General features: G+C 33.4%; 1 protein-coding gene across 2 annotated transcripts in view; it reads right to left on the bottom strand.

Moving 5' to 3' along the window:
• The window catches only part of LOC132703138 (T-cell leukemia homeobox protein 3), a 52869-nt gene continuing 25329 nt past the window's right edge, over positions 1-27540 (bottom strand). Inside the window, exons 2-3 of one of the 2 annotated variants that reach the window (XM_060672231.1) lie at positions 23247-23490; positions 1-1858 (exon numbers count right to left, since the gene is read on the bottom strand). In XM_060672231.1, coding sequence (XP_060528214.1) covers positions 1642-1858; positions 23247-23490 — 461 coding nt within the window. In that variant the 3' untranslated portion in view covers positions 1-1641. The remainder of the gene's footprint in view (positions 1859-23246; positions 23491-27540) is intronic. The other variant, XM_060672232.1, reaches the window with a different exon arrangement.

Raw genomic sequence — 27540 nt, 5'->3', positions numbered from 1 at the left:
ACAATTTTATTTTTAATACAATAATTTCTGTGCTATCTACAATTGAAATCATATACTACCATAATTACATGAGAAAAAACATTTTTGTCACCTATTAAGTACGGTTTTATTCATCACGAAATACATATGTCGTTTATTTATAATTAACAAACTATTTACATCGTCTTTGACGGTTGTTTTACAATAAATGGTGAAAATGTGTTCTTACACCTTTGCAAGTAATTTGCGGATATTATTTTAATTATTTTGCTCGGTCTTTCGATCGCCAAAAAGTAATAGCTTTGTTGCAAATTTTCTGGTTATAATCAGTTTGTTTGGTGTACTAGATATATTATCTTTAAAATGAATTTGCAGATATATTATCTTTAAAATGAATTTGCTCGTAGAATTACCTTGAGTTTGATTATTTTGAATCTGACCGAAAATAATAAGTAAACCGTAGAGGGAAGCGTGTACACCCCAACTCTTTTTCTACTTAAAATTCTTTAGAATTCGTCAATAATTTAGTGGTTTACCCCTCAAAAAATAATGAATGAAACATCATTATGAATATGAACTCACTAATTTTTTAAATTTTATTCAGATCAAAGTGAAATTAATTAATAATAATGTTTAACGCAATATTCAATGCAACATCTTATTTTATTTGTTTTGCTTTTCAAGATTTTGATAACTAAACCAATAGTATAATAGTAAGTAAAAGTCTCGGTGGAAGTAAATTATTAAATAGAAAGTAATGCTGATAATGGATATCTAAAAAATGCTACTGTTTTTTTTTTGTTACTGATCATTAAGAATGAAGGCAATTATTTCTCTAAATTTTAGTCCGGTTTGGTTTGCACTTTAACAGATCAATGTTTGCGTCGCCCACTCACACGGCTGCCACAAAACACATCAATAATTAGAAGTTAAGTTCACGTTCACAAAATAATCTACAGGATGTTGTGTTTTGTCAAGTATGTATTATTCCACTAGTCTTAAGTTTTACATTTCTTTAAAAACAAAATTCATTTGTAATTAGCATCGCGTTTGAAATTTAGCGAGGTGCTGATATACTAAACAACGCATTTAATATAACCATAAAAAGTTGAAATATTGACACGTAGCGAAAACTTTAGGATGAATTAATGTTAGAAAATGCCTTATGAGGGCTAAATATTTTTTTAAAAGCACAAAGACAATAACATAACAAACTGTTGCTTTAAAAATATACAACAAAGAATATTTTGAAGTGCGTTTTGTTGCGTGTTGTGGAATAATATTAAATTTGCGACAAAGTTTACTTTTTTTGTCATCTCGATAATTTAATTGTTGCGTCTACATCTTTTAATCGCTAAATTAAACGACGTCGCATATGTGACAAGTGCATTCATTTAACTCCAGTGGCACAAGCGAATCATAATCGACGCCGATACAAACCAGCATCCAACAACCGCAAAACGTGAAAGATTAAGATTGCAGTCACTATTTGGAATTGAGTCTTTTCAAATTCATCTTATTGCACAAACATCGTCTGTCATTCATCTTAAAATCGCTCCGAAGTCGAAATTTCTTGTATTGCACCTCATCACATATCCATCGTTCATCGTTACGATTCTAAAGCAACTTAGTAACCAAACCAGGTCGTTACTTGCGTTCGCGTTAACACATGGATTCCGCAAGGGCGGGTTGAGGTGCATTGTAAGGTCCTGCCCAGGGTTGAAGGTTCTGTAGAGCACTCAATGCTGTGTCGTTGGGCGCTGAAGCTGGCGGTGGACCTTCATTCATGTAGCCCTTTGTCAGAGCTTCAGCTTGAAGGGACAACATTAATCTGTTCGCAGCCTGCCGTTCGGCTTCTCTTTCTTCTGCAGTCTGCCGCCTAAAAAAGAAATATCAGTTCTATAATTTAGATTCCATTTAGTCTGGCATAGCTGGTAACCTCGAATGAACATGGCATATGGATACCGAGGTAGCCTTTGTACAGGCTATCCAGTGCTGTTGTGCTTTAGCAGAGGCATTTGGACTTGACCAATCAGCAAATCGAAAAAGTATTAGAGACTCATCCGATCGTTGTAAATTAAAGAAGATAGTATGTTGGTAGCCACAAAAGCAGGAGCAATTGTTAGATGCAAAATATTCGATGGGGGAACGAAGTGATCTTCTATATTTTAAGAATTCAGTACAGAGAACGGAGTGGGACTAACGCGAAAAATCTTATTTTTTCTTGTACTGAAGCACCTTTCAGAGCAATTCAATTAGTAATTAAAACACGTTCTGTGCAACAAATTGCAGTTCAAAGTTAGTTTTGATTTCTTTGTTTAGTTGCTTAATAAACGAATGATGAAATTTATTAACGTGTTGCACACAAAAATATTTCTACAACCAATAGTTTTTGGGTCCATTTTTGCAAAACAGCAAGAATATATTCACTTAGTCGCGTGTGATTTACGCCTAAGAATATGACAATCGAGTCAGAAATTATACGAAAATTATTGGGGTTTTAAAGTTATGGAAGGAAGGGAGGAAACGGAGTATTATCATAAGAAGATAACATTACCTTATACATATTTTTTATTGTAGTTTGTAACTTGTATCGGATACTGCCGAAAGTGCAGTAAAAATTTTAGAGCAAATATTTGTTGAATTGTTTTCATCGAATAATATTAGGAAATATTTGACAAAAATAATCAGAGGGGAGTGGAAAATAAAAATCAAAGTCGTCGATACTGTTAGGTACCAGTGACAACACGCTTGCGCTGAAAGCATTGTAAACCGGGAGATTTGGTTCAAGAACTTAAGCTTTTTATTATTGATTGTAGCTTTTAACTATCAAGTCGATTTATCTTAATTTATTTTATTGATGAGAGGTCAGTTGTGTCCCAGGGTGGTCGTCGGGCTATAATAGTTAAAATTATTTATTAAAAAGTATTTAATAAAAAAAAGTCACTGATTAGTAACTATATTTATAAAATTTTCGAAAGCCAAAAAAATATGGAATAGTTTTCTTTTTTAGAATTTTTAAGAGGTCCATTTTACCGCTGGTATTAAGGAACGGGCTAAAAATGTAAAAATAACTATAATTTATAATTAGAAAGAAAAAACGAAACAAAAATGTTGGTTAATTTTTCAGGGGTCCGCTTTGTCCCACCCTCCCCTATGTACATACTATACTTTTTCTATTACTATTAGTTTTTTGGTGGTCGTGCTGTTTTACAAAAATGTGGCGATATGGTCGTTTACGTGTGAGTCGCTATTGTTGTATTTAATAAGTCCCTTAATCTAGACACATTCCCAGAGAGATATACAATATACAAAAAGGCCTACTACAGGCCTTTTTGCATACAATTAGCAATACCTAAGATACTGGTAATGATGGTTTTGCCAGTGCTGGACGGAGTTCTTGGTGATATCATTGTTGAGCAGCAGCATGGATTCGTGAATGACCGCTCTACTGTGACGAACCTTTTTACTTATACTAACTTCGTGGCGTTTGATTTGCTAGACCTAGAGTATTACAGAACAAACTTCAAAAGTTAGGTATTAGAGTTTCGTTTCGTGGCTATCAAGCTATCTCCAGGGCCGTATTCAACAGGTCAAGGTCAGCTGTTTTCTCTCCCCCACATAGATGTAATATTCGGAGTGCCTCAGGGGTCCCATCTGGGCCCAAAACTGTTTCTTCTTCTAGTAAATGATGTAGGTCATCATTTATAGTCAAATTATTCACTTTTACAGATTAAACAAATAAAAACTAAATACTGTCCAATGTACAGGTAGGGTTTTCTCTCGAAGTAAAAACACTGCTGATTGCTTAAATAGAATGGACGATTGTGCAAGTAATAAAGGATTTACGTATCATTATGGATGAATCGTTTTGAGCGGCACTTGTAGGATGTCATTGGTCGGGCTAACCGTATCTTGGGTCTGGTGCCGAGAATGTCTGGAGATTTTGTGAATTTGTGATGTATTGTCATATCATTATAGTTTCTTTCATATGTCCGTTCTATCTTGGAGTATGAGTCAACAATCTGGTCTCCTTTTTACGAAATTCAAAAACCCGAATTGACGCTGTAATGAGCAAATGTTTAAAGTATCTTAAGTATAGGAAAGGCGAGAGCGTTTTTTTTTGTTTTAATTTTCATGTCCCTTCTAGAGAATTGAGAGGGAGTCACCTTTTGTCTCCTGTACTGAGTAATACTTGACATGCTCATGCTTTGTAAATCAATAGAATACCATTGATTTTCTCGGTGTTATTTAAATAGTTTTAAAATTAAATTAAGACAAATTTTATTAAATTGATTTGTAGTACTACCACCTGAATGATATGTAGTTTTTTACTGTCCATAGTTTGGTTATTAATATTAATAATAATGTAATTAATTCATAAATTTGTAAAATGGTGTAAAATAAATAAATAAAACCTTTACCTTTAGGGCTTCTTCCATATACACCAAGCAATATTTGAACACATTAGTTTTAGTTACCAAGTCTTTATTTTGATGTCTTTAATTTTTTGGTTAATTCCTGGTGATTTCTAATGAATACACACGGTATACATTTTATTAACGAAGAACATCTTGCGAGACCGAATATCGCTCGAACGGCCAAGTAACAGGGAAATTATCCCAAAAGCGTTATATCCAAATTAACCGACAAACTCGTTTATATTCCCTATTTGTCAGTTAGAAAATTGTTAATTCCTGCAAAACTTTGCGGAACTTTGGGCGCGTTATAAATTTACCGCTGCCAACTAATTTCCGCGGAAACAAATTAAGCAATACCCGAAAATTAGGGGTTGGTGGCGGAGGGCGGGGGCGGGACGCGCGGGGGACGGCCCATGCAACCGACGAACGGCGCGGCAGCAAAATAGCAGAGAACATTATCTAAATAGCGTTAGGTGTTGATACAATGAAGCTTTCATAATTAATTAACGGGGTAATTAAACTACGCGGGCGCAACGGTAATTAGTACCCTTATTTGGGGAGAGCGGACCGGATAAACAGAATCCGGCAATTTTGATTAGGTAGCTGCAATTAATAATTAGGACGAGCCGGAGGTAAATCGTTACTGTTTGCTTCGAGGTGGCGAGCACTCGAAACGTTATAATTGCGTTAATCATTTCAAGTCGGACGTTTATTCCTTAATACAGTATACGGGACGATAAGGGATATAGGTATAATTATAAAAAAACAATACAGGGTGTCTCACTTTCGATGTGGTTACTCGTTATAGGAAACGCTCTTATTATTGGAGATACCAACATGGCGTTCGCACATTGCACTATTATTTTTTTGAGAGTTGAAAATTGTGGCAATAGATTTTTTCTACTCCCGTCTGAAACACGCCTATTTGCAGACCGATCTAACGTGCGGAAACCACCGCTTTACCACTTCAGTTTCGTCTTCCACGGATCTGAGCCATTTCGGACATTTTCGGGATTTTACCGCACGTGTTTGGGAACAATCGGATGTTTTCGGAGATATTTTCCACGCCTTGAATTGTGACGTTTGTCAATTCTGACGGTCATGTCAGTGAATGTGTTGTTTTGCGAAAATGTACTCAAAATGTAACAGTCGTAGAAAAAGTAGAGTGTGCAACACGTTCGGTAAACTTTTTAACTCGTCAAATGCCGTTTACCGCACTTGTTGCGCAATTTACTATTGTGTAGCACCTAGAATTTCTGAGCTACGAGGGATAATTGAAAAATTGGCCATTTAAAAAAATTTGCAAATATATGTCTCCCTGATGGCTTAAATAGACCTTCAGATACGAACCAGTATTTCTTACAGTTCTAAAAAAATAAACAACAAAGAGATCCTATATTGTTACAATATAACCAAAATAATTTAAACGTTATTGTAAATGACAAATTCTTATTACGCATTACTCCAAAAATAATAGTATATTATGCAACAAGTGCGATAAACGGCATTTGATTCACGAGTTTATTCGATATGAGCGCAGCGAGTGTTTAATAAACGAGTCATTTTATTCATTTATTAATATTAGTTTGTCTCCAGTACTTGGTATGCGGCCTAACAATTAATTAATAAAGATTTAAAAGAACTAACAAAATTCTCAGCACGTCACGGATTGATAATCAATCTATATATTTATTTATTTATTTACGGTTTAACCAATTTACAAAACTTTTACATTCATTAACGACAAAGAGGAGAAAGACAGCAGTATAACAGATAGAAACCAGAACAAAATATAACAATAACAATAAATATAATTAAGCGGAAGCACTCAAACGGAACACATCAGAACGAAATGAGCGGAGGCTGCCGACAAAAGGATCAAGCTTTAGACAAATGCACGCTTTCAGCATTCTAGTAAGGGGTGAATAAACTTCATAATTTGCACGATGGTAAGGTGTGCGGAACAATGATTCATCACAGCTTCTATAATATGGGACAAATTGTATGCTGTGCAAAAGAGCTGGACAATAATAGCAACCATTCAGAATCTTAAAGAGAAAAACTAAATCACTCTGAAATCTTCTGGTTTGAAGAGTATAAATATTGAAGGCCTTAGTTAGAGTTGATCTGATACCCAACATAGATATTGATATGCGCCTTTGAAACCAAAGATCTGAATGGCTTCGATGTTGTCTACATGGCAGGCAAAATAAGGAGACCATACCATAAATGCATACTCCAGTCTAGAGCGAACCAAAAAGATATGTCTTTAATGCTAGTGGCGGCCTCAATCTCGACTCCATTAATGCTATATTGGTTGTGAACTATAAGCAACGAACTAAAGCTAATACTACAGCACTAACAATATTATTCATAAATCCAACCAAATCATCTGTTATGCTCTTAGGAAAGAATAGGGATTGCTTGGTGTCTATTTAAGATTAAAGTGGCAGAGTTTACAAATTGTATCAAAAGTCTTAATCTGTGAACTAACACAGATTTTTGGTTTAGAGAGCAAGTTGGCTATTATTTACAAAGGGCATACATCTCCTTAAGGTTGCTTTATCCGCATCTCCATTTATTGCCTGACGTTCAAAAGATAAAAGTAGCAGATTCTTCAGTGTTAACTTATTGTAACTATTGTGGCATTTTGTATGGTCCATCCTTAGATAAAATCGACACAAATAGAATCGAGAGAGTACAAAAAAACTGTATACGGTTTATTTATGGTACAAGGAAATATGATCCAGTTTCGCACAAACTACAGGATGCCAAATGCTTGAATATGCAGAACAGGCGTAGAGTACGTTCCTTGGTAATTTTCCTTTCCTTCAACCTTTCATTTAAGGGTTTTATCTTTTCACCACCGCACAGGACGTCTCTCTGTCAAAGAAGCTTTGCCTACAGTGCTTATAAACTTTACAACCCAATTCCTCTTTCTTTAAAAGTCCTATCACCGTTAATTTTTAAGACAAGAATTGTTTAGTCAACATGCACAATGCTAGTGATATTCGAGTTTAGTTTCTATTTTTGATTTTTTTTAAATTTTGTTTATATTATATACCATTGTATTTTACTATAAGTGTGTGTTACTCAAGCGAATTGATAGTTAGAAGCAGTTGTTATGTATCATTTTATAGGGGTTGAACTTTGAACATTTTTTAATTGCTTTCATCTACATCTTATTGTATTGTATGCTGAGTAGAGCAGAATAAATGTGTTATTATTATTATTATTATTATTATTATTATACTTATTAGTATTGTTATTATTATTATTTTATTATTATTATTATAGTTAGTATTATTATTGTTATTATTATTATTTCTTTCTTAATATAAAAGATATTTCGATTTGGAAACATTTTTTTATTTAAACCTTTTAGCAGAATTAGGATGGGGCATTAAAATTCAAATTTAAAGTTCCAGGATGTTTAACACAGATCACAAATGTATGGAAATATTCAAATAACTTAGAAATGTATATCTTAAATGTCTCTCATAATATCCTACAGGAATCAGCGAATTCCAAACACACAGTATAATCTGAGGAAAAAAAACGTTTCCTGGAATTATTAATTATTAGATCACTGCATTAAAGTTGGTTATTGCTAATTAGCCCCCTTTCCCATCATTTTAGCAGTGGGAAATAATTCATAGTTCTTCAGCTTAGCCGCATCGTCTGTAATTATTATTGAAAAAGTATACTGCCTAATAATGGAATAACTTAATAACTTATTATTAACTTAATAACTTAATAAGACTAGATAAATTAAAAAATTATAAAAATCTGTACTGAACAAAACATCTCACCGAATGTGTGTTAAATATGTATAGGACACCAAAAAATTCAATTTGTAAAATAAAAGGGAATGTAAAGCAAATATTTAACGAGAAACAATATTTTATACTAAATATTTCTAAATGAATTAATTAATTTCGTTTCTCTACTCTCCACGCTAAAATACCCAGTATAGTTGAGTTTCAGTCAAGCTCTGAAGAAGCAAACGTCAGCAAGTTCGACTCAGCAAAAACCGACGTAGGAGGAAACCAGATGTTTTGTAAAAAGCACCCAGTATTACAGGCGGGTGCAAGGTGTAACTTTAAAATGTGGAGAGCGAGATTTGAGCGATTCCGGTACTATAGTCACGGGTTAAAACCGATCGGATGTTTTCTGTAGACATATAAAACACAGTGTGTGTTCTGTATTCGAGACAATTACAAAAAAAAAAGATTTAACTACCTAACCTACTTAAATTTAATTGTAACCATCGAACGTAGCAATAATAAATTTCGTTTTTGAAGTGACAAATGTCAAAATACAATGAGCATTTTATATATCGAAACCATCCGATCACCCTCAACCCGTGACTAAAGCAGCAGAAAAGAAGCTCGCGACAGTGTGTAATAAAACTGATGTTTTAACCTTGCGCATGCCTAATTAGTGCATAATTGGGTATTTGGGTAGGGAGTAGAAAATAGCATATTAAATTGCAAAAAACTGTATTTAATTTAGTAACATTTATTTTTCCTCTTTTTAATTTTTTAACAAATTAATTTGTTGTTATTTATGTTTTTATAATGTGTTATTATTGTTTATTTATTTTGTTAATACTCCTGGTATCTATTAAATGTATGAATTTTTGTTTTTTTTGTACATTTTTATAGACCAAGCTTTAAAGACTAAAATTCGTGCATAGATTGTTGTTAGACTGCAATGGCAATTTAATTTGGTAAACACGTTATCTTCCAAAAATTTGAATCGTAACCCGGCAGTTTCTTAAAAAAAAATACCTCAGATTTAGCGGTGCTATTCATCTCAGGCAGACGCTTTACAAAAATTCAATTTCGCAAAAAAGCGGGGAGAATGCGAAAAAAGAAGCAACAAAAATTGTATACGGTGACGAAACGGCGTAAATATTTAAACGTCCTAAACACTAGACCTATGTCAGGTTACATTATTCAGGATATAACTCTGTCGGCTTGTAAATAATTCAGGGGCTTTTACGGTGTCAAATTGGCAATTTTGCCAGGCCGATCCGATTGCCTGGACAACACTTCTAGCTGTGTAATGGACCGACAACTATTCCCGGTATCGATAGTTGATGTCCTTCCAGTGTAAACAGCCACTTCTGAGTTTCAAGCGAAGAAGATGGCGGACGGCAAGAAAAAAATATATTCACTGGAGTATCCGGAGTTACGGAGGACTAAAAAGAAAGAAACCAACCGTTTGTCTTCTAATTAAGATTTTTAAAAATACCGATGCTGATCCCGTGGAATAAACGAATATTTATAATGTGCGTTAATCGAAATAACTGTTAAAAATAAATGATTTCCATAAACTAACAATTAATGGAGGTCATACATGACGGATATCATTAGTACTTAGGTATTTACTATATGCCCATTTTTAATCACAACAGGGTATCCGACAAAATGATATTTAATTCCAACCACTTGTGTATATCCTTTATATACAGGGTTTTTCACTTAAAACTCCGCACGCCAATAAGTCCAAAACGAAAAGAAATAGTTAATTTATGTAAAAAGTAGTCAAAGTGTGGGGTCAAGTAGATATTTCCTAAAGTTTAAAAAATTCGACGCCTGCAAAGAGCTGGGCGTCGCGACGCGTCGAAAAATTATTCGATTGCAGAGACTTTGGAAATACGCGCATACAAAAGTACATATTATTTAAAAACTTTTTTGTTAGTTACTCAAACTTATTTACTTTACCCGTTTCTAAGTTATACCGATTTAAAAAATTTCTTGATTAATAAAAAATGTGATTAACGCTTATTTTTACAAGTATGCCATGAATGCCATTGTTATCGCAGTTGTTTTAAGTGCAATTACAAACAATAGATTTCAACTATTTTAGTATGATTTTATTTATTATTTTTTATCGATTTAGTTCTGATAACATGATAAATAAATGAAAAAACAGTAAAATACCTACAAAATTATTATTGCAATTAACTACATAATAAGACATTTCAAAAATTTTGTTCAAAATTATGTCCATCTGCTCGAACACAACTATCAAAAACTTTTAACAGATGAGCTTGGGTCACTTGCAGGAGAGTCCTTCTTGTGATAGCGGCACACGCTGCACTAATTTTGTTAATGAGATCAGCCATATCTTCGATAGGTTCTTCATAGATAACGTTTTTTAGGTAGCCCCAAAGAAAATAATCTGGTGGTGTAATGTCCGGGGACCTCGCCGGCCACCTTACCGGTCCATTAGTACCAAACCATCTATTGGGATATTCTCGGTTCAAATACCTCGTTACTATTTGGGCATTATGTGCAGGCGCTCCATCCTGCTGTAGCCACATATTCATTCTAGTGTCAAGAGGCACTTCTTCTAATAGTTCCGGAAGTGTAGTTTGAAGAAATCTTAAATAGCGATCTGCATTTAAAGTTCCTTCGTAAAAGTAAGGTCCAATAAGGAATCCATTTAATATGCCGCACCAAACATTGATACTAAAAATTCGTTGGTTACCTCTTTCTGTAATCCAACGAGGATGGTTTTCGGACCAAAAACGACAGTTGTGTCTATTAACGATTCCATTATTTTGAAATCGACTTTCGTAGCTCCATAAAATTTTCGAGAGAAAATTTGCATCTTGGCTATACAAATTGGACAATGTCGCTAAGAAATACATTCTTCTAGCATAATCGCCTGGTTCTAGTTTATGAACTAGTTTACTTTTGTACGGGTGAAAAGAGTTTCTATGTAGAATTCTCCACGAAGAACTTATATTAACACCGGTATTTTCTTTTATCTCTGATAGGGATATCTTCATCATCTTATTATCAACCTGCTGAATTACAGCAGCAGTATTTTCATCATTTGTAGCCGTCCTGTCCCTATCTCTTTTAGGTTTTATGAAGCTGCCATATTCTCTTAAGTTTTTACATAAACTTGAAAAGGTTTTTGCATCGGGGACTCTTCTATGCGAATAACGCCGTGCGTAAACTCTTTTTCCTTCTCTACAATTGCATCTGCATTCTCCAAACACCAGTAACATGTCTACTTTTTCCTCTAAATTGCACCATTTTCACATAATAATTCTTAGTTTTTTTTAAACCGAACAAATTTGGATATTTCTTGTGACAAAATGTGACAATGGTTGCCATAGTAACTAACATTCATGGCATATTTGTAAAAATAAGCGTTAATCACATTTTTTATTAATCAAGAAATGTTTACTTTAAATCGGTATAACTTAGAAACGGGTAAAGTAAATAAGTTTGAGTAACTAACAAAAAAGTTTTTAAATAATATGTACTTCTGTATGCGCGTATTTCCAAAGTCTCTGCAATCGAATAATTTTTCGACGCGTCGCGACGCCCAGCTCTTTGCAGGCGTCGAATTTTTTAAACTTTAGGAAATATCTACTTGACCCCACACTTTGACTACTTTTTACATAAATTAAATATTTCTTTTCGTTTTGGAGTTATTGGCGTGCGGAATTTTAAGTGAAAAACCCTGTATACTTTGAAAAAACTAGGACTAATTTTACCTATTAGTGAATGGATCTTTTATTTTCTCTCAATTTAAACTTTTCGGTTCACAAGTTATCAAAAACTCCAATAATGTACAGAACATAAAACAATAATGACCATTATAAAACATGACCATGAAACCATAAAACAATATAAATAAAATAATTGTTTTTGTTCTAAGTGATTTTTTAAGCAAATAATTATTTTTTAAAATAGGTATAGTACGGTTCCCTATAATGTCGCCTCCTGTTATCCTTTTAATGTAAGTGTAAATATTAAAGTACTAACTAATAATTTTTTCATTTCTAAACAAAACTGGACAAATGATAAATATGTAGACCAAAACGAAGTCTTTTTTTCAATGAATCACTTTTTTTCATTCAATATGAATTTATTATTCAATGTCTCGTTAAACAACTTGACCTATATCTTAATTCAAACTTTTTGAAATATTCAAGTCTGAAGATGATAAATCGTTCGAGTACATCATTTTTATTTTAAGATAATTTAGGAGGAAGTTTTAATTAACAAACTTAGAATGTTAAAAAACAAATCATGTTTCAAATTTGGGCAGATAAAATTTTAAAGCAAATCAATTCGTTTGTTAAGTCAACAATTGTTTTTGAGTTCCATAAAAAATTCTATGAACTCTGTGAAAACAAAAGGAATTAATTTAGTTACTGTAAGAGTTATATTTCAAAACCTATTTAAAGGGCATTTAAAGCGAACGATTGCCGCATAATAAAATTTACTTACGAAACGACCTTAATTTTTCAAGTTTCTTAAGCGATTCTTTAAGTCGACTCGTCGACGTGGAAAAAACAATTTTCATGTAAAACCAAACAATGACAAGCCACAAGTGAAATGCGGAAACGGAAAACCGAACGGCAGACGGCATCGTAAAAGCATTTAATTGAAATTTCTAGTTACATAGAGGTATTTACACATTACATTATCACTCATTAGAATAGCGCAAACAAATTGCTAATGCGAATTAATTCATTTTCAGGAAATACCCTACTATACTTGATTTATAGTTGATACAGTTCATTTTCAATCAAGAATCAGAAAAAATCTGTTTAATTTACTGCTATGCTAAAAAAGTTCAAATTCTTTTATCAACCTATTAAAACAAAAACTCCTAGCCTCTTAAGATTAAATCTCATTTACTGCATAGCGCCGCATCTCTTAAAAGTGCCTGCAGAATAAAGTCACGAGCAACCTTGTTCCATATGGCCCCTAACCACTGAACAAGAAATATTCACCTCCAACTTTTTGAATTTGAGAACTGAATAATTTTTGCTCCTTACTTCGTTTACGATATGATAAATTAAAACTGATTTATGCGCATTCGTGGACCGATCAAGACAATTAATCATTATATTACATGCATTATATCTAGAGATGTGTATACAAAATATGAAGGGTGGATCAAACTAAATGTTTATATAGTGAGATCTCGGTAACTAAAAGACCTTGATACTTGAGCTGATTCTTCGTTCTCGATCGTTTTTTGCAGAGGAATTTAATGGTGGAAACCAGAACTGTCGTCATGTATTTTCGGCCTGTATCAAAATATTAGATTTATTACGATTGCAATTAAAGCGATGAAGAATGTGCCATCAATTTTCCCATAGTTCCTATAGTTACCAAGATCTGATTTAGAAACATTCAAATTTGCCGACCCTGGACATTTGTTGCTCGCATAGTGCGAAACAGATAGCATACATAACATTAATAATAATAATAATAATAATAATAATAATAATAATAATAATAATAATAATAATAATAATAATAATAACATAATAATAATATCACATATAATAACAAAAACAATAGTAATAATAATATCACATGCAAAGTACATCTACAAAAAACAAAGAAATGAAAATTCGCCCTAAAGCTCTTAGGTTGTGCGGAATCACATTTCATAATTTTATCCTGTCACATATTGCAGAAAGTACAAAATAGATGTTCTAATCAATTGAATTTTGAAAGCCGTGACCACGAAAAGGTTCTTTTTGTATTGTGTTCTGCCACAAATTAGGATTTTACCACCTATTTTGTGAGTAGTATTGAATTTAAATAGTTTTTAATTTAATTTAGTTTAATACATACAAAATGACCTGCTTCAATAAATCCCTTTTCAATATATAAAATTGACATAACTCATAATAAATAAAAGGAAAATATTTGAACTACACTCTATTATCAATTTACCTTCAATTACAGACTTTATAATTATTGAACATGTGTGGTTGTAATACCTTTTTTAATTTTATGTTAGTACCCATTGCCCATAAAAATGACACTTTTTTACTTATTAATGAAAAAGTTGTAAGAGTGGAAGAGCGGGTACAGATTAGGCGCAAGGTTGGTTCGTAGACGGTTAAAACACTCATGAAGGGGTTATGGTCGGCATCTATGGAAAACGTCCAAAGAGAAAAATAAAGATCGGCCTTGGAACATATCGCAGCATATTGTAAGCGGAGGCTCTTCCAAAACCGTAAGAGGCTACAAAGAAACTCATCCATATTGAGAAGCCCGAATAATGAACACCGGGATACAGAGCCTTTGAGAAGAACGAAAAAGATACCTTCTGGTACGGAAAGGGGCAGAAACATCACTGACAGGACCACACTCGATGTTGCTTGTTTATCGTCAATCGGTAAGAAATGCAATTGACGCAGAGGAAGCTCGCCTAAACTGGCTACGATTACCAGAACTAGTCTATTTGAAGACATTAATAGAATATCCCAAGAAGAAACGCACACACGATACCCTTGTAGGCATGAGCAGGGCAAATGATGCGGAAGGGGTAAAGAATTTATAGTGTCAATGCCCAGCGACAGAAAAGATTAGCTGCTGACATCCTGAAACTTGAGAATTTAAAGTTCACACCTCGCCACAAAATAAAGCACTTCATATGATGGCTGAACTTGATGGGAGAAACATAAAATTGGAAGTGTACGGCAATAGAACGGAAGTCACAATAACCTAAACCTGACCCTAGTATGTAGTACATTCCGTGGAGTTCTGTTTATAAACCTTTTATATTGAAAAAAATTCTATGCTCGTATTTTTGGACTTTTTTTTACATCAACTGAAATCATTTTGTTAGAAATGTATCCTGGTTAATCGGTTTTCACGCACCATGTCTTACTGGCATCACATATTATCCTAATAATTGACTAAACGACTGCTGTCTAGAAGAACATGTCGCACACAAACTTTCCCGTCCGACGGAACAAGTCCTAATCTAATTCTTCCCCTTCGTCGTTTCCGAACTTTTCCGCTGTCTTTTATCTGATGTTTAACCGCGATCCGATTGGATTACCGAAACACGGGGTTGATTGCGAGAAAAATACTCCGAGCCTAGTAAAATCTCGTGTAAATGCAGGGGTCGAAGAGAACCCTTAATCGCATAAAATAAAAATAAATATTATTAGCAGACACACTGTTTTATATTTATTTTTCGAATTTTATTTAGTTAGTTAGACTTTTTTCTCCCTGTAAGAACTGCGAATAATTGAAACTATCCCTTCAGGGATAGTTTATCGAAAATTAAAAAAAACTATTATGATGCCTATCGACATATCAAAATTATTTGGACAATCAGTAGGCCTTTGATAATTAAAATGAAAAGCATTTTTTTTCTAGAACGTTAGCTCGCTATGGACTTCGTTGAATGCTTGAAGCGAGAGTCAACGAAGAAATGTCAATTACATTACAATATTATCCAACCAATAGGGATGCTGACGATAGCTGAACAGGACATGAACCACATTCTACCGGTAGTAGGATATTTGCAAAATGTCGAGGAATGGTGAGATTTATTATGTGAACAATGTCAAGAATCAGTCCAAATAATCCAAATACTCTCGGCATATATGATTTGGTTATTGAGTACTAAACCAAATAAAACTAAAGTTGAAAAGATAAGAATATTGTAAAAGTTACAGTAAATTTGGGGTATTTATTTACAGTCTATTATATGGTATGGAAACATGGACGCTCAAAACAACATCAATTAATAGATTAGAAGCGTTTGAGATGTGGACTTACCGCCGTATGCTGAGAGTATCATGGGTCGAAAGGGTTACAAACGAGGAAATTTTGAGAAAAATGGGCAGAGACAGAGAAATTCTATTACACATAAAAAAACGAAAAACGGCCTATTTCGGACACATAATGAGGAACCCAAAATATCGGCTTCTCCAGCTAATCGTCGAGGGTAAGATAGAGGGCAAGCGTGGCGTAGGAAGGAAACAAATGTCATGGCTTAGAAACCTGAGGGAATGGACTGGCTTGAAAAATATCGGGGACCTTGTACATACAGCAATGGACAGGGTAGCATACGGAAATGTGATCGCCAACATCCAATAGTAGTGGATAGGCAGCTGAAGAAGAAGAGAATTTACAGTACCATTAAGTACCACCACAATATTATCCAACCAATAGGGACGCTGACGATGGCTGAACAGGACATCGACCACATTCTACCGGTAGTAGGATATTTCGAAAATGTCGAGGAATGGTGAGATTTATTATGTGAACAATGTCAAGAATCAGTCCAAATAATCCAAATACTCTCGGCATATATGATTTGGTTATTGAGTACTAAACCAAATAAAACTAAAGTAGAAAAGATAAGAATATTGTAAAAGTTACAGCAAATTTGGGGTATTTATTTACAGTACCATTAAGTACCATTAAGTTCTTCCTCTGTTAAACATAATAATCTTTAAAAAGCGTTTGGGGGCATAGAACCTAAATATTTGCCTGCTGCCTGTGATTGCAGATTTCAGAAAATTTCTAGTTCTGTACTATTTATGACTACTAATTATTTTGGTGGCTAGCCAAAGCAAATAATCTTTTTCACATTTTATCTATCGAAAACCCTCCGAATCTAATTTTGTACAAAAACGTACTATTTTTGTAAGAATGAATTTAAACAAAATAACGAAAACACTAACATATTGGCACACCTTGTATACGAACCTGAACTTCCGACAGCTTATAACGAATTCAACAGAAAAAGGATGGTTTATTCGAAATCCCAACCGACTGTAGAAGACGGTTCAAAATAGAGAGATATAGATACACTTTAACTCAACCGCCGGCGATGTAATATAGATACACGTAGGTTTATTTGACGAGGGAATTCTCCACATTTCCTCACTTTAAAGCGGCTGGTTTCGCTAACGTCATCTCCCAAACTTCTGTCAACTATGGCTTAAAACCTTTTAATAATTCGGCACTTTCAGCACACCCTCTCATTTAAAGGATCATTTATTATTTATCCAGGAATATGGGCATGTTAACTTCACTTTCTCCGCGTGACGTCATCGTTACCGCCTGCTTTGACCATCGGTTTGAAATAAGAAACGAGACAGGACAGGACCAATACAATCGCAAAAAACTTAAACTATATAATTTAGCGCGATCTGTTTCATCCCAATTTGTTTTTTTATAACGTGTGTTAGATTTCTTTAGAAATAAATTATCTTTATATACAAGTACATGCATTAATACAAATTAATTTACTGTTTGTGATAAATGATATTAAACTATTTGTGTATTTGTGTCCACCATGGTGCTATTTGTTTTATTTTACTTAATCTACCAAACTGTATCTCCTAAATTCTATCATGTATTAATTTTTTGCTCAGCTGAACATTCTTCAACCAAAAAAAAAGTTCATTTAAAAGTAGGTTAGGAAATTCTTAGTTCCCATGATACGGGGTGTAATACCCTGTGGATATACCAGTAATTACTTTTAGAAAAGATTACAATGTTTTATTGACTGACCCCTTGCGACCTTAATTTTTTTTTATAAAATATAAATAATAAATAAATAAATAAAGGATAAAACATAGTGTTTAATTCCTGGACATGAGGAAAGAGTAAAGTAGTGAAGTTACTTAAAATAACTCAAACTTCTAGAATAGTAGGTAAAAATTGCAAACTATAAACCATAGGAATGCGATGGTACCAACTTGTGACCAACACTTTGTTACTTAATAGAAACAACTGTTTTTACTTACTACCTGCAGAATTAAATTTGCCTCTTTGCTAAACTTTTCGGTACTTCCATATCTTTAAACAAACATGTATTGGAGCTGTGACTATCGATTTTCGTTTTTTGAATATTTTTGCGAATTTAGGATGTTCCTGCAACCGTTTTTAAAATTGTTTTGTTGTTAGTGTCTTCATATTAGAGCATTGAAAAGTCCGCTTTTTGACGAATTTTTGTAGAAAAAATTCGTTCTTGATATTCTGGTCAAATACAACCTGACCTACCAACTAACTAATTTTTCAGAGAAACTTCCACAGGTTACTGTAATACTTTTTACCAAACTTCTGGATTCCTCCTGCGTCACAAGTCAGCAAGTTCGACTCAGCAAAAACCGACGCAGGAGTCCAGAAATTTTGTAAAAAGTACCAATTAACTACTAATCAACTAAAGGTCTTTAACGTTCTTGATACTTAAAATAATATTTGCGATTTCTCTTTTGTCTCTTTTTATAAAAACTCTTTTCCAAAATTTACGTTCTACGGTGAAGTAAAAATTGAAAAAAATGCTGCATAAACATTTCCCTTTTTTAACAGAAAAAAAGAACATTGCCTCGATAATTGAAATCAAATCAAATCCATTTGTCTTAATGTTTTTTTAAAGCTTACTTCATTTGTGAATTTGGAATTTTTCAGATGTTTTTATTAGAAGTGCTAATTATATTTACACAATTATCCTTTACTAAAAAAATTCAAGAATTTTCCCCCCCTTGATGTGGACTAAATGAAAGAAAGGTGAAACCCAACTTCCGGTACATAATATTTGACTATCTACTTTTGCAGCTGTCCCCAACCTTTTTTATAATTTTCTCGTTAGACACTTTAGAATACTAATTAAATTCCTGTCTTTAATGAATCAACGCGAGTAACTTTTAAAATAATAACTGTGTCTTGTCTTTATCTTTTTTCATTAAATTCCAAGAAATTTTCTCTTTAATGGTTAGCTCGTTAAATTGATGATAATCCGCCATTAATTTAACGCCGCTTGCAGAATGTGTTAAGCAGCGTTGTCTAATGTAGAACAACTTTGCAGTTGAAATCGTTGATACATAAGCGCATACTTACATTTATCTACAAATTGGATGAATTAAATAGAGTCGTTTTAGCAAATATCCGTGTCGTTTTCTGGCATAAATGGCGGTATAGTTTCTGTATTTTGAACAAGTTTCATTTTATCGTTGTAAGATTGGTTTCTTATAATTTGTTAATATTAATATTGCAAATATAATTGATTAGTTAACAATGTCGGCAAATGAGCTTCAAGTTAGTTCTACATCGGTTATCTCAATCATTAATTTATTTATTATTAGAACAAAACCAGCGATATTCAGTAAACAGCAACGTACAGACTGGCGGATTTCGGTATATCCGCTTTGGTACGTATAAAAACCGCATCTATTTTCAAGTATTCTGAACAAATTGAATAATTTCACTTATAAATCCAATTAAAATCTCAAGAAAGTGCTGAAAATAGAAGTCGTAGAAAATATGCTGCTGATGTTTTCCGTAAACTTACGTCTCTTGTAACACAGTAGAGTTTCTTGGAAATATCTATTTACTGGCTAAAAGAACAATTTTATTATGAAAAATAAAATTTAAATTTAATAACCCAAGTATACTGCACCGAAATTTAAAAGAAAATCAAAAAGTTAGGATGCATAATATGTTGTAAAACTCAGAATTCACAAACAAACAGATAAAATCGACCAATACAGATTTAAAACAGCATCCACTAGTAAATAGTCTAGAAAATACTTCACTAGAGATAGTACAGTTCGAAATAACCCGATAATAAAGAAGTTACGGGGTATTAAAGTTTAAGCTCGAATTTACTGCGCCAATCCGACCAACAAAGAACTGACCGTTGAAGTCGATGTCAGTTACAATACTAACATATAATAATTTTCTAAAAACAAAACATTTAAATAAAGAAAATATTTTGTCGTTATTTAAAAAAAAACTACTGTAGAAATTCGTCAAAATAAATGGTTAAAAACTACTATGAAGAAGTTTTGATCAACATCAAAAAATCTCGGGTGCTATATTGAGAATGTGCATGCGCAAGTTATAACATAATTACCTAGCTAATGCTCATCAGTTTTATGTTAATAGAAGTCTGTCTATATTCATAAAATAGGAATTTTTAAAGCCTACATCAACAGAAAGAGAAATTTGAATTGCGCATGCTCAATATAGGCATATTCAAATTTAAATGTGCGTTTTATTTATTTATCAAACTGAAGTCAAATACAACGACAATTATTAAGTTTGAGAAAGCGATGCTCTTTAGACTAAGGTGGGTTTTCTAAAATCGACTTATGTTTTAACAATAATTGTAGCAATTTTTAAAACTTTTCTAAAATAAAATTTTAAAACATTGTAAAACACCAAATACTGCAGAGCCAATTAAACACTGAAGACATCGCAATAAGAACATCAATTAGATAGAATTATCGAAAAGGCTCGTTGTTATCTGGGTTATTGAGATAGACACCACGTTGGTCCTTAAAATGCACGCGCAGAAAAAAGAAACAAACAAAAAACAAACCGGATTCGCTTGGAACATTGTAGCGCAACGTGGGGCGACTGTCAACTGTCAGTGGTCGGCGCCAGTCACTTGTTCGACACGGTATGTCCATTACCAGACTGGTAATTAAAAGTGCAGGCCTGTTTGTTTTAAGGGAACTAGTCGGACATAACTACGGTTTTAATCGACAACGAAAAAAAGATGTCGTTTTAAAGTCACTTTATCCCTACACTTATTTTGACTAATCTTTTATATCGGAAACCTCGGCCCATTAACAAACGACGACCACGAATAATGGGATTTATCGGCTCGTGTTGTTAAAAAGAGGAATGCGGTAAATACGGGGAGCTCCTTATAAACGAATTATTTACTGATGAATCATTGAAGAGTTCTTCGAAATTTACTCGACTTAAATGGCTCAGAAAAATTTTGTTTACTGTTACTTAATAAATCAGTCAATTGCAACTTCGTGGGCCGCATTTGGCATTGATTGATTGAGATTGATCCAGTTAGATCTTCCACTAGTAAGTACCAGTATTCAAAATGCCTTAAACTTGGTTCTGTGCTAATTTATACATCTACTGCAACTATGCAACTAAGCAACACTATAGAAAGACACCGGAATTGTAAGAACCACAAGTTCGATAAAGCCTTATTTTTTCCGATTGCCACCTAAAATGAACAGCACATGAAGTGAGACACTCAAGAAGCTGCCTAATTTTGAGCAGCTATGCCATTTTTTGCCCATGTTGGCGCAAGGCGTGATCCTTGGCCTATAAAAATCAATTCTCCTTATAACCATTTTCTTCACAAGTTATTTCTTGATGAGGTTTAAACGGTATATGTTATTATATTCTTCCAGTTTTTAAGTAAAATCGACATGTCAAAAAATAGAGATATTTTCATAGCAACGAAATGCGTACAAAACTTCACCAGATCAAATATTTTCCTTAAGTTCACTGTACAACCAGAAGGCACTTAAAAAAATGACCATTGACGTATATACCTAAATCCAATATCAAGAAATGGCAAAGTTTTAGCTAGTCAATCTTAGGCAAGAGTAGAGGACGGAAATGGAATAGATGCTTTTGAACTATCGAATATGAAAACGGATAAAGCTTGGTAAATAAGATTATGAATGACAAATTCTAGTACGTAAATGAGAGAAAACCTAGAGAGCGATAAAAGCTAGCTAGCAACTAAAAGTTTCATTTAAATTTCTTTAATATACGTACTTTATTAAGAATATTTATTTATCCCTTTTAAATAAAGAATACATTCCAAAGTTGAAGCAAATAAGATTATGAATGACAAATTCTAGTACGTAAATGAGAGAAAACCTAGAGAGCGATAAAAGCTAGCTAGCAACTAAAAGTTTCATTTAAATTTCTTTAATATACGTACTTTATTAAGAATATTTATTTATCCCTTTTAAATAAAGAATACATTCCAAAGTTGAAGCAACCACTTCATGTAGCAGAACAACTTTCTACAGAATTGTTCATCATGAATAAAAAACAGGCGTAAAAGTTAACCCCCCCCCCACCCTATTGTAAATGTAGGAGTCAACTAGAGAATGTCGGGCAGTGCTTTTCAGATGTGAAAAGGGTTTACCGTCGACGGATGATTTACATTTAAGGTAAAAAGATGTGGTTTTAGCAACAGTGTGTTATTTTTTTTGTTAACCAAAAGATGCCAAAACTAACCAGAACTCACCAGACCGTTCCTAACGATTTTAGAAGGTTAAACTGGAGAAATTCATGTTTTTTAAACCTTATTTTGAATAAGAATTTAAATAGAAACATTTTTTCTTTATACGCGCGTATATAGTTGAAAAAGTTATCAAATAGGGTATCTTCGTTACAAAACAGGAACTATTGTTAGAACCCTATCTTTCTATCTTTAAAGATAAGCGACACCCTTTATAATTTTCTCATAATCCCACATTTTTGTTGACCAGTTTTTTCTTTTTATTTGTACAATGTTCTGATTAATAAATGGATATCAGAACCTATTGAGATTAAACCGGCAATTGAATAGCAATTACAATTTCCCGTTATTGGTGTAAGAAGTGAAATTTACTTCAAGGTCTGATTCACCAGATAAAATACTCTATTATTTGAATTCAACATTGGGTTTAAAAAATACCTATCGTGTGGAAACGCGAATCGCTGGAAGGGGAGGCTTTACTATTCACGCTGATAAATAAAATTTAGATGAAATTAATGTATACAAACCTCAACCTCCTATATTTCGTTATTATCAATTATAAAAATGTTGCACCGGATAGCTAATGGAATAGGGTATCCATATAAAATAGCTTTCATATAGCTCAATTCTCTTTTTCTTTATGAAAATTTAAAGAAAAATAATAAATTTGCTAGCAAAAGTAAAGAATGCCCGAAACAATATCTGACAATTCTTGATATTAAAATTAAAACAACTTAAAATTAAAGCAGAAAATTAAATCTTTCAGTAGGTTACTATAAGATTTTTTTTTACTATTCCATAATTATAATCCTCAAGAGTGTCCAGAGTGAAAATAACAAAATAACAACAAAGCCTAAAAAATCAAGCAACATACATACGTTCTTCAAATTTTAGCGCATTACTTCATTATATTTGGGCAATTAGATATAAGTCTTAACTTAATAAATTTTAAAAGAAGTATTAATTTCGGACCAAAAATGCTCAGGTCACGCAAAGACACAAGGAAGCATTGTGGAAACGTACCTCCATTTCGTTCTCCTATTTTGAAACCACGTCTTCACTTGTGCGTCAGTCATTTTCAGTGTTTTCGCCAGCGCCGCCCTTTCTGCCGACGCCAAATATTTCTGTTTGTGAAACCTCTTCTCAAGTTCGGCTATTTGCAATCTTGTGAAAGATGTCCTCGGCTTCTTTCGTTTGGGGGGTGTTCGGTTTTGGTAGGGGTGCCCGATCCGTCGGGCCATTGGAAAGGTGGCTAAAAAGCAACACACTGCTCTTAGTTAAGTATTAGGGGTGTTTAGAACACAGGTGGTACAAAATTGAAGGAAGGTGAAAACGGATCCGATAAATACGGACATTTGATAACCATTAATTTCATCGCAAAGAGTTTTATATCTGAGCCTATGTTTTCTTTGTATTCTGAATGATAATCTAAATTTTTTTTCAAAGTTAAGTTTAGAAAAGAATATTTTCCAAGACACATTTTTCATGGTAAGGTTCTGTCATTGGTCAATTACTATTCTTATCTGCGATCTTCAGGAATTACCTGAATCAGAATCAAAGTTAATAATTGCGGTAATATCCAAATGATGGAACTCCAAGTTCGTACCATGTTTCACACTGTTTGACTACTACTATTCAACCCTGTTTTTAAATTTAAATGTTTACCAATGGTTTCAAAATTAGCCTGGAGTAGGTTTAAATATTTACATCATTACAATTTTATAGTCATGTTGGGCGGGTACTCACTCATTGAGCTTTTCCTGTATAATATTCTTATATTTTCCGGGCTGTTTTTGTCTCAAAGTTACGAAAAGACAAGAATTTCATCAAAACGTATTCTTTTTCTTTCTTCTCTTGCTAGGGTAAAACTTTCATCCTATTATTATTATCATTATTATTATTTTATATATTTTGAAACATTTTTTAACAATACGGGTTCTGAATTCAAACTTATGTTTTCCATGGTGCACACTTTTTTGTTGTTTCTCAAAAAATGTTAATATGAAATCAATATGAAAAGAATTAAAATATATTGTAGTATGTTAATTAATTAATACAAATATATCCGAATATATGGAAAGAAAATGAAAAATTCAATCGTTTTAAATGAAAAGATTCGTTCCAAGTTGGCCGAATGGCGTCTTTTATAAAAGACGTCTTCCCTTTTAGTCTAATCTCCTTTTAAACAACAATGTCGTTTACCGAGCATTTGAGCGTGGTTAATATCAGGCGCGAGGTGCTGATGCTTCAAGCGCTCTAAAATTATTGGCTCTTTATGGCGATGATATTGTAAAGTGTTTTAACACATTATCCACCCTCCTCGTTAAATGATACCGGATGGTCTATAAAGATAAAACGCTAAACGGGAGAGCAAGAGAGAGAGGTTGATATTACGAGGTAGCACGCGGTTTGTGTTAGTTATAAGGTTAAATTTAATTGGGATGTTTTATGTTTTGAGGTTAAACGAATTATTACTCACGATTAAGATAAATATTAATTTATTAATTGCACCGCAAATGCAAAAATGTATTCTGGTATTAGCAACTAACAAGTCATGCAGTATACGTAAATCTAGTATGAATTATAGAGGCTTATCTTTAAAATTGGGTAACATTCCCTAACTGGTCCTTAAGATATGAAAGATACATGTATCCGAAACTGCCTTTCATCATAGTGTCAATATTAGAATTCAGGTAGTTGGAATAAAATGCTATAGATAAGGTTTTTATTTTGTTATCATCAAAATGAACCATCTATCAAAAAACATCAAGACACATAATTTTTTTTTGTTCGAAGTATCTATTCAAGTTAGGAACATAAACACAAATGTCACGTTCTAAGTTTTTTGCATTACTTATCTAATACCTCCTGGATTTAACATAATATAGCCCACCAGTGCGTACATATTCACTATATTCTCATCACTATTAATATCTATTAATTACATGACTGCGTGGACTAAGTAGATTGGATAGTTATATGTCGACATAAAGCCGTTGCATTATGACAAGTACGAGCCTATTAAGCTGAATTATTAATTATCAATTAGACATGTCTACATGACAAGCTAATTAACTCAATGTTTGTGAAATACGCAACGCGAGCATATAAAATGAAACGCATCCTCGGTTACCAGTTTGTTGGTTTCGATGAGAGTAAAATTTAATTATTGAGTTTCATTACACATCGGTGGAAAAAAATTAAACCCTGATTCAGAAAATTACATGCCAATCCAGGCAAACTCTATTTGTCTGAGAATACTAAGTAAATTGCGGGTATCTGTTTGTGTGAGTGATCATGGCTCACTTTCGGTTTGGTTGGTTTAGTATTTGCGCCTTCGTCGTAAATTTGAAGCTGTGAACAAATGACCCTGATGTGCCGTGTTCCGATATTGCGTGATATGAGGAGTCATACATGAATGTAGCATTTTATCATAACACAACACGAAAAGCACAAACACAAAAGCTATCAATACGTTCTCCGCTTCAGTCTGAAGAAATTGTAACTGGAAATGCCTTGATAGACAGACTGTTCAATGAACTGCACGTCCACTGTAAGAATATCACTATATCACATCACCACCAACCACTACTTGAACTTATAGCGCGAATTTTATTGAGTTCGCAGCGTATAGTGTTTGATTGATTTATTTTATTTTTTATTTATTTATTTCATTGTTTCATGGCCAACCGAACTCTAAAGCATGAGCAGATTTTGATTAGAGTGGGATTCAGTTATTTAAAAAATATTGAAATTTTGACTTTAAATTAAGTCTAATTAAGTTGCTTTTTTTGTGTTTTTCTAAACTAATTTCCCGAACGTCAACCTCAACCTCAAACTGAGCATCAGAACTGAAGGACCGATTTTGGTTTTTGTGGACGCTGCCCGTATTCTATATATCCAATTTGATACCTATCTTGCATATATACCCTTAATACATTATATGATTACGTTAATTACAATTATGGTTGTGAGAGTTTTTATGGCTATTTCAAGCAATCGGATCATATCAACTACACTAATGCCTCTGTCAAGACGAAGTTTATAAATTGGATGAAATATACACAAATCAATATCCAAAATCAATTTTTCTTAAAGTGTCATGCAAATTGCTGCGTGGGCGTCCTCCGTATTCTTAACATATTATTCTATTCACTGCAGCGTACGGAAGCGACTGAGAGTTGTCTCCATCTTCGATAATTCCCTGCAGTCTTAGGCGCTGAAAGCACTCTTCACTCACAATGTATCGGAAATCTTTTATTTTTTAATGTGTTCGAAAAGTTGTGTTTGACGGATCGAAGATGTTGATAGATATTTAGACAAGTGGTAAATCTGGTTTTGACGTTATATTTCTCTAGAATTTTTGATATGTTGTCAGTGACGTTTTGAATGTAAGGAAGGACCACAGTGGCAAGTGTGGGATTGCTTTCGGTTTCATTGCCATTGGAAGGTTGTGGTAAAGTGTATTTTGTGATGGAACGCTTAACATCTTTAATGTGGAAATTATTAGAGAGAAGAGCAGAGGTAAGGTGTTTTAATTCTGGGTTCAGTGACTCGGGCTGAGATAGTTTTACGGCTCTGTAAAAAAGAGAGTTGATAACCGTTGATTTTTGGGCCAGATGGTGATGTGACAATACATTAGGGTATCGGTCTGTGTGCGTAAGATTTCTGTAAACACAATGACCCAATTTTAGGTCTGATTTTCTATTGATAGGAATATCTAAGAATGGAAGATTACTATTAGATTCTAAGTTAATGGTAAAACGTATGTTAGGGTGCATAGAGTTTAATTGCCTAAGAAAATCTACTAGGGATTCTTGACCATGAGGCCAAATAACAAAAGTATCATCGGCGTAGCGTTCCATCATTTTTGTTTTAGATGGAAGCTGCAGAGGGCTTCCATCAATATAGTCGCGATGACTGATGATAGTGGAGAATTCATAGCTGTTCTCGACAAGCAATTTTCTATTAAGGCGAGAAGGTTTGGTTCCAGATTCTGGGATTTTAGTATATCTGAAATGATGTTGAGAGTTTCAGGAATAGGAACTTTAGTAAAGAGGGATTCTACGTCGAAACTAACGAGAATATCTTGTGCGTCTAATGTAATGCTTTTTAATTTTAAAGGGTTTTAATAAGGAAGCTGGATATTTTGATATGTTGGAGAACCAATGGTGCTGACAATAGGTCGAAGGGGTAATGCTGGATTGTGAATCTTTGGGAATCCGTAGAGATGAGGAATTTTAGAGTCATGAGGGGTGACAGATTTTTTCACAGAGTCTGCGTTCCATAGATGATGTAGCTTCTTTCTTCTTCAATC

Source organism: Cylas formicarius, unplaced genomic scaffold (assembly GCF_029955315.1).
Source record: "Cylas formicarius isolate icCylForm1 unplaced genomic scaffold, icCylForm1.1 PGA_scaffold_6__28_contigs__length_40554024, whole genome shotgun sequence".
Taxonomy (NCBI): domain Eukaryota; kingdom Metazoa; phylum Arthropoda; class Insecta; order Coleoptera; family Brentidae; genus Cylas; species Cylas formicarius.
Note: the sequence above shows the minus strand (reverse complement) of the source record. Positions and strands in the feature narration are given on the sequence as shown.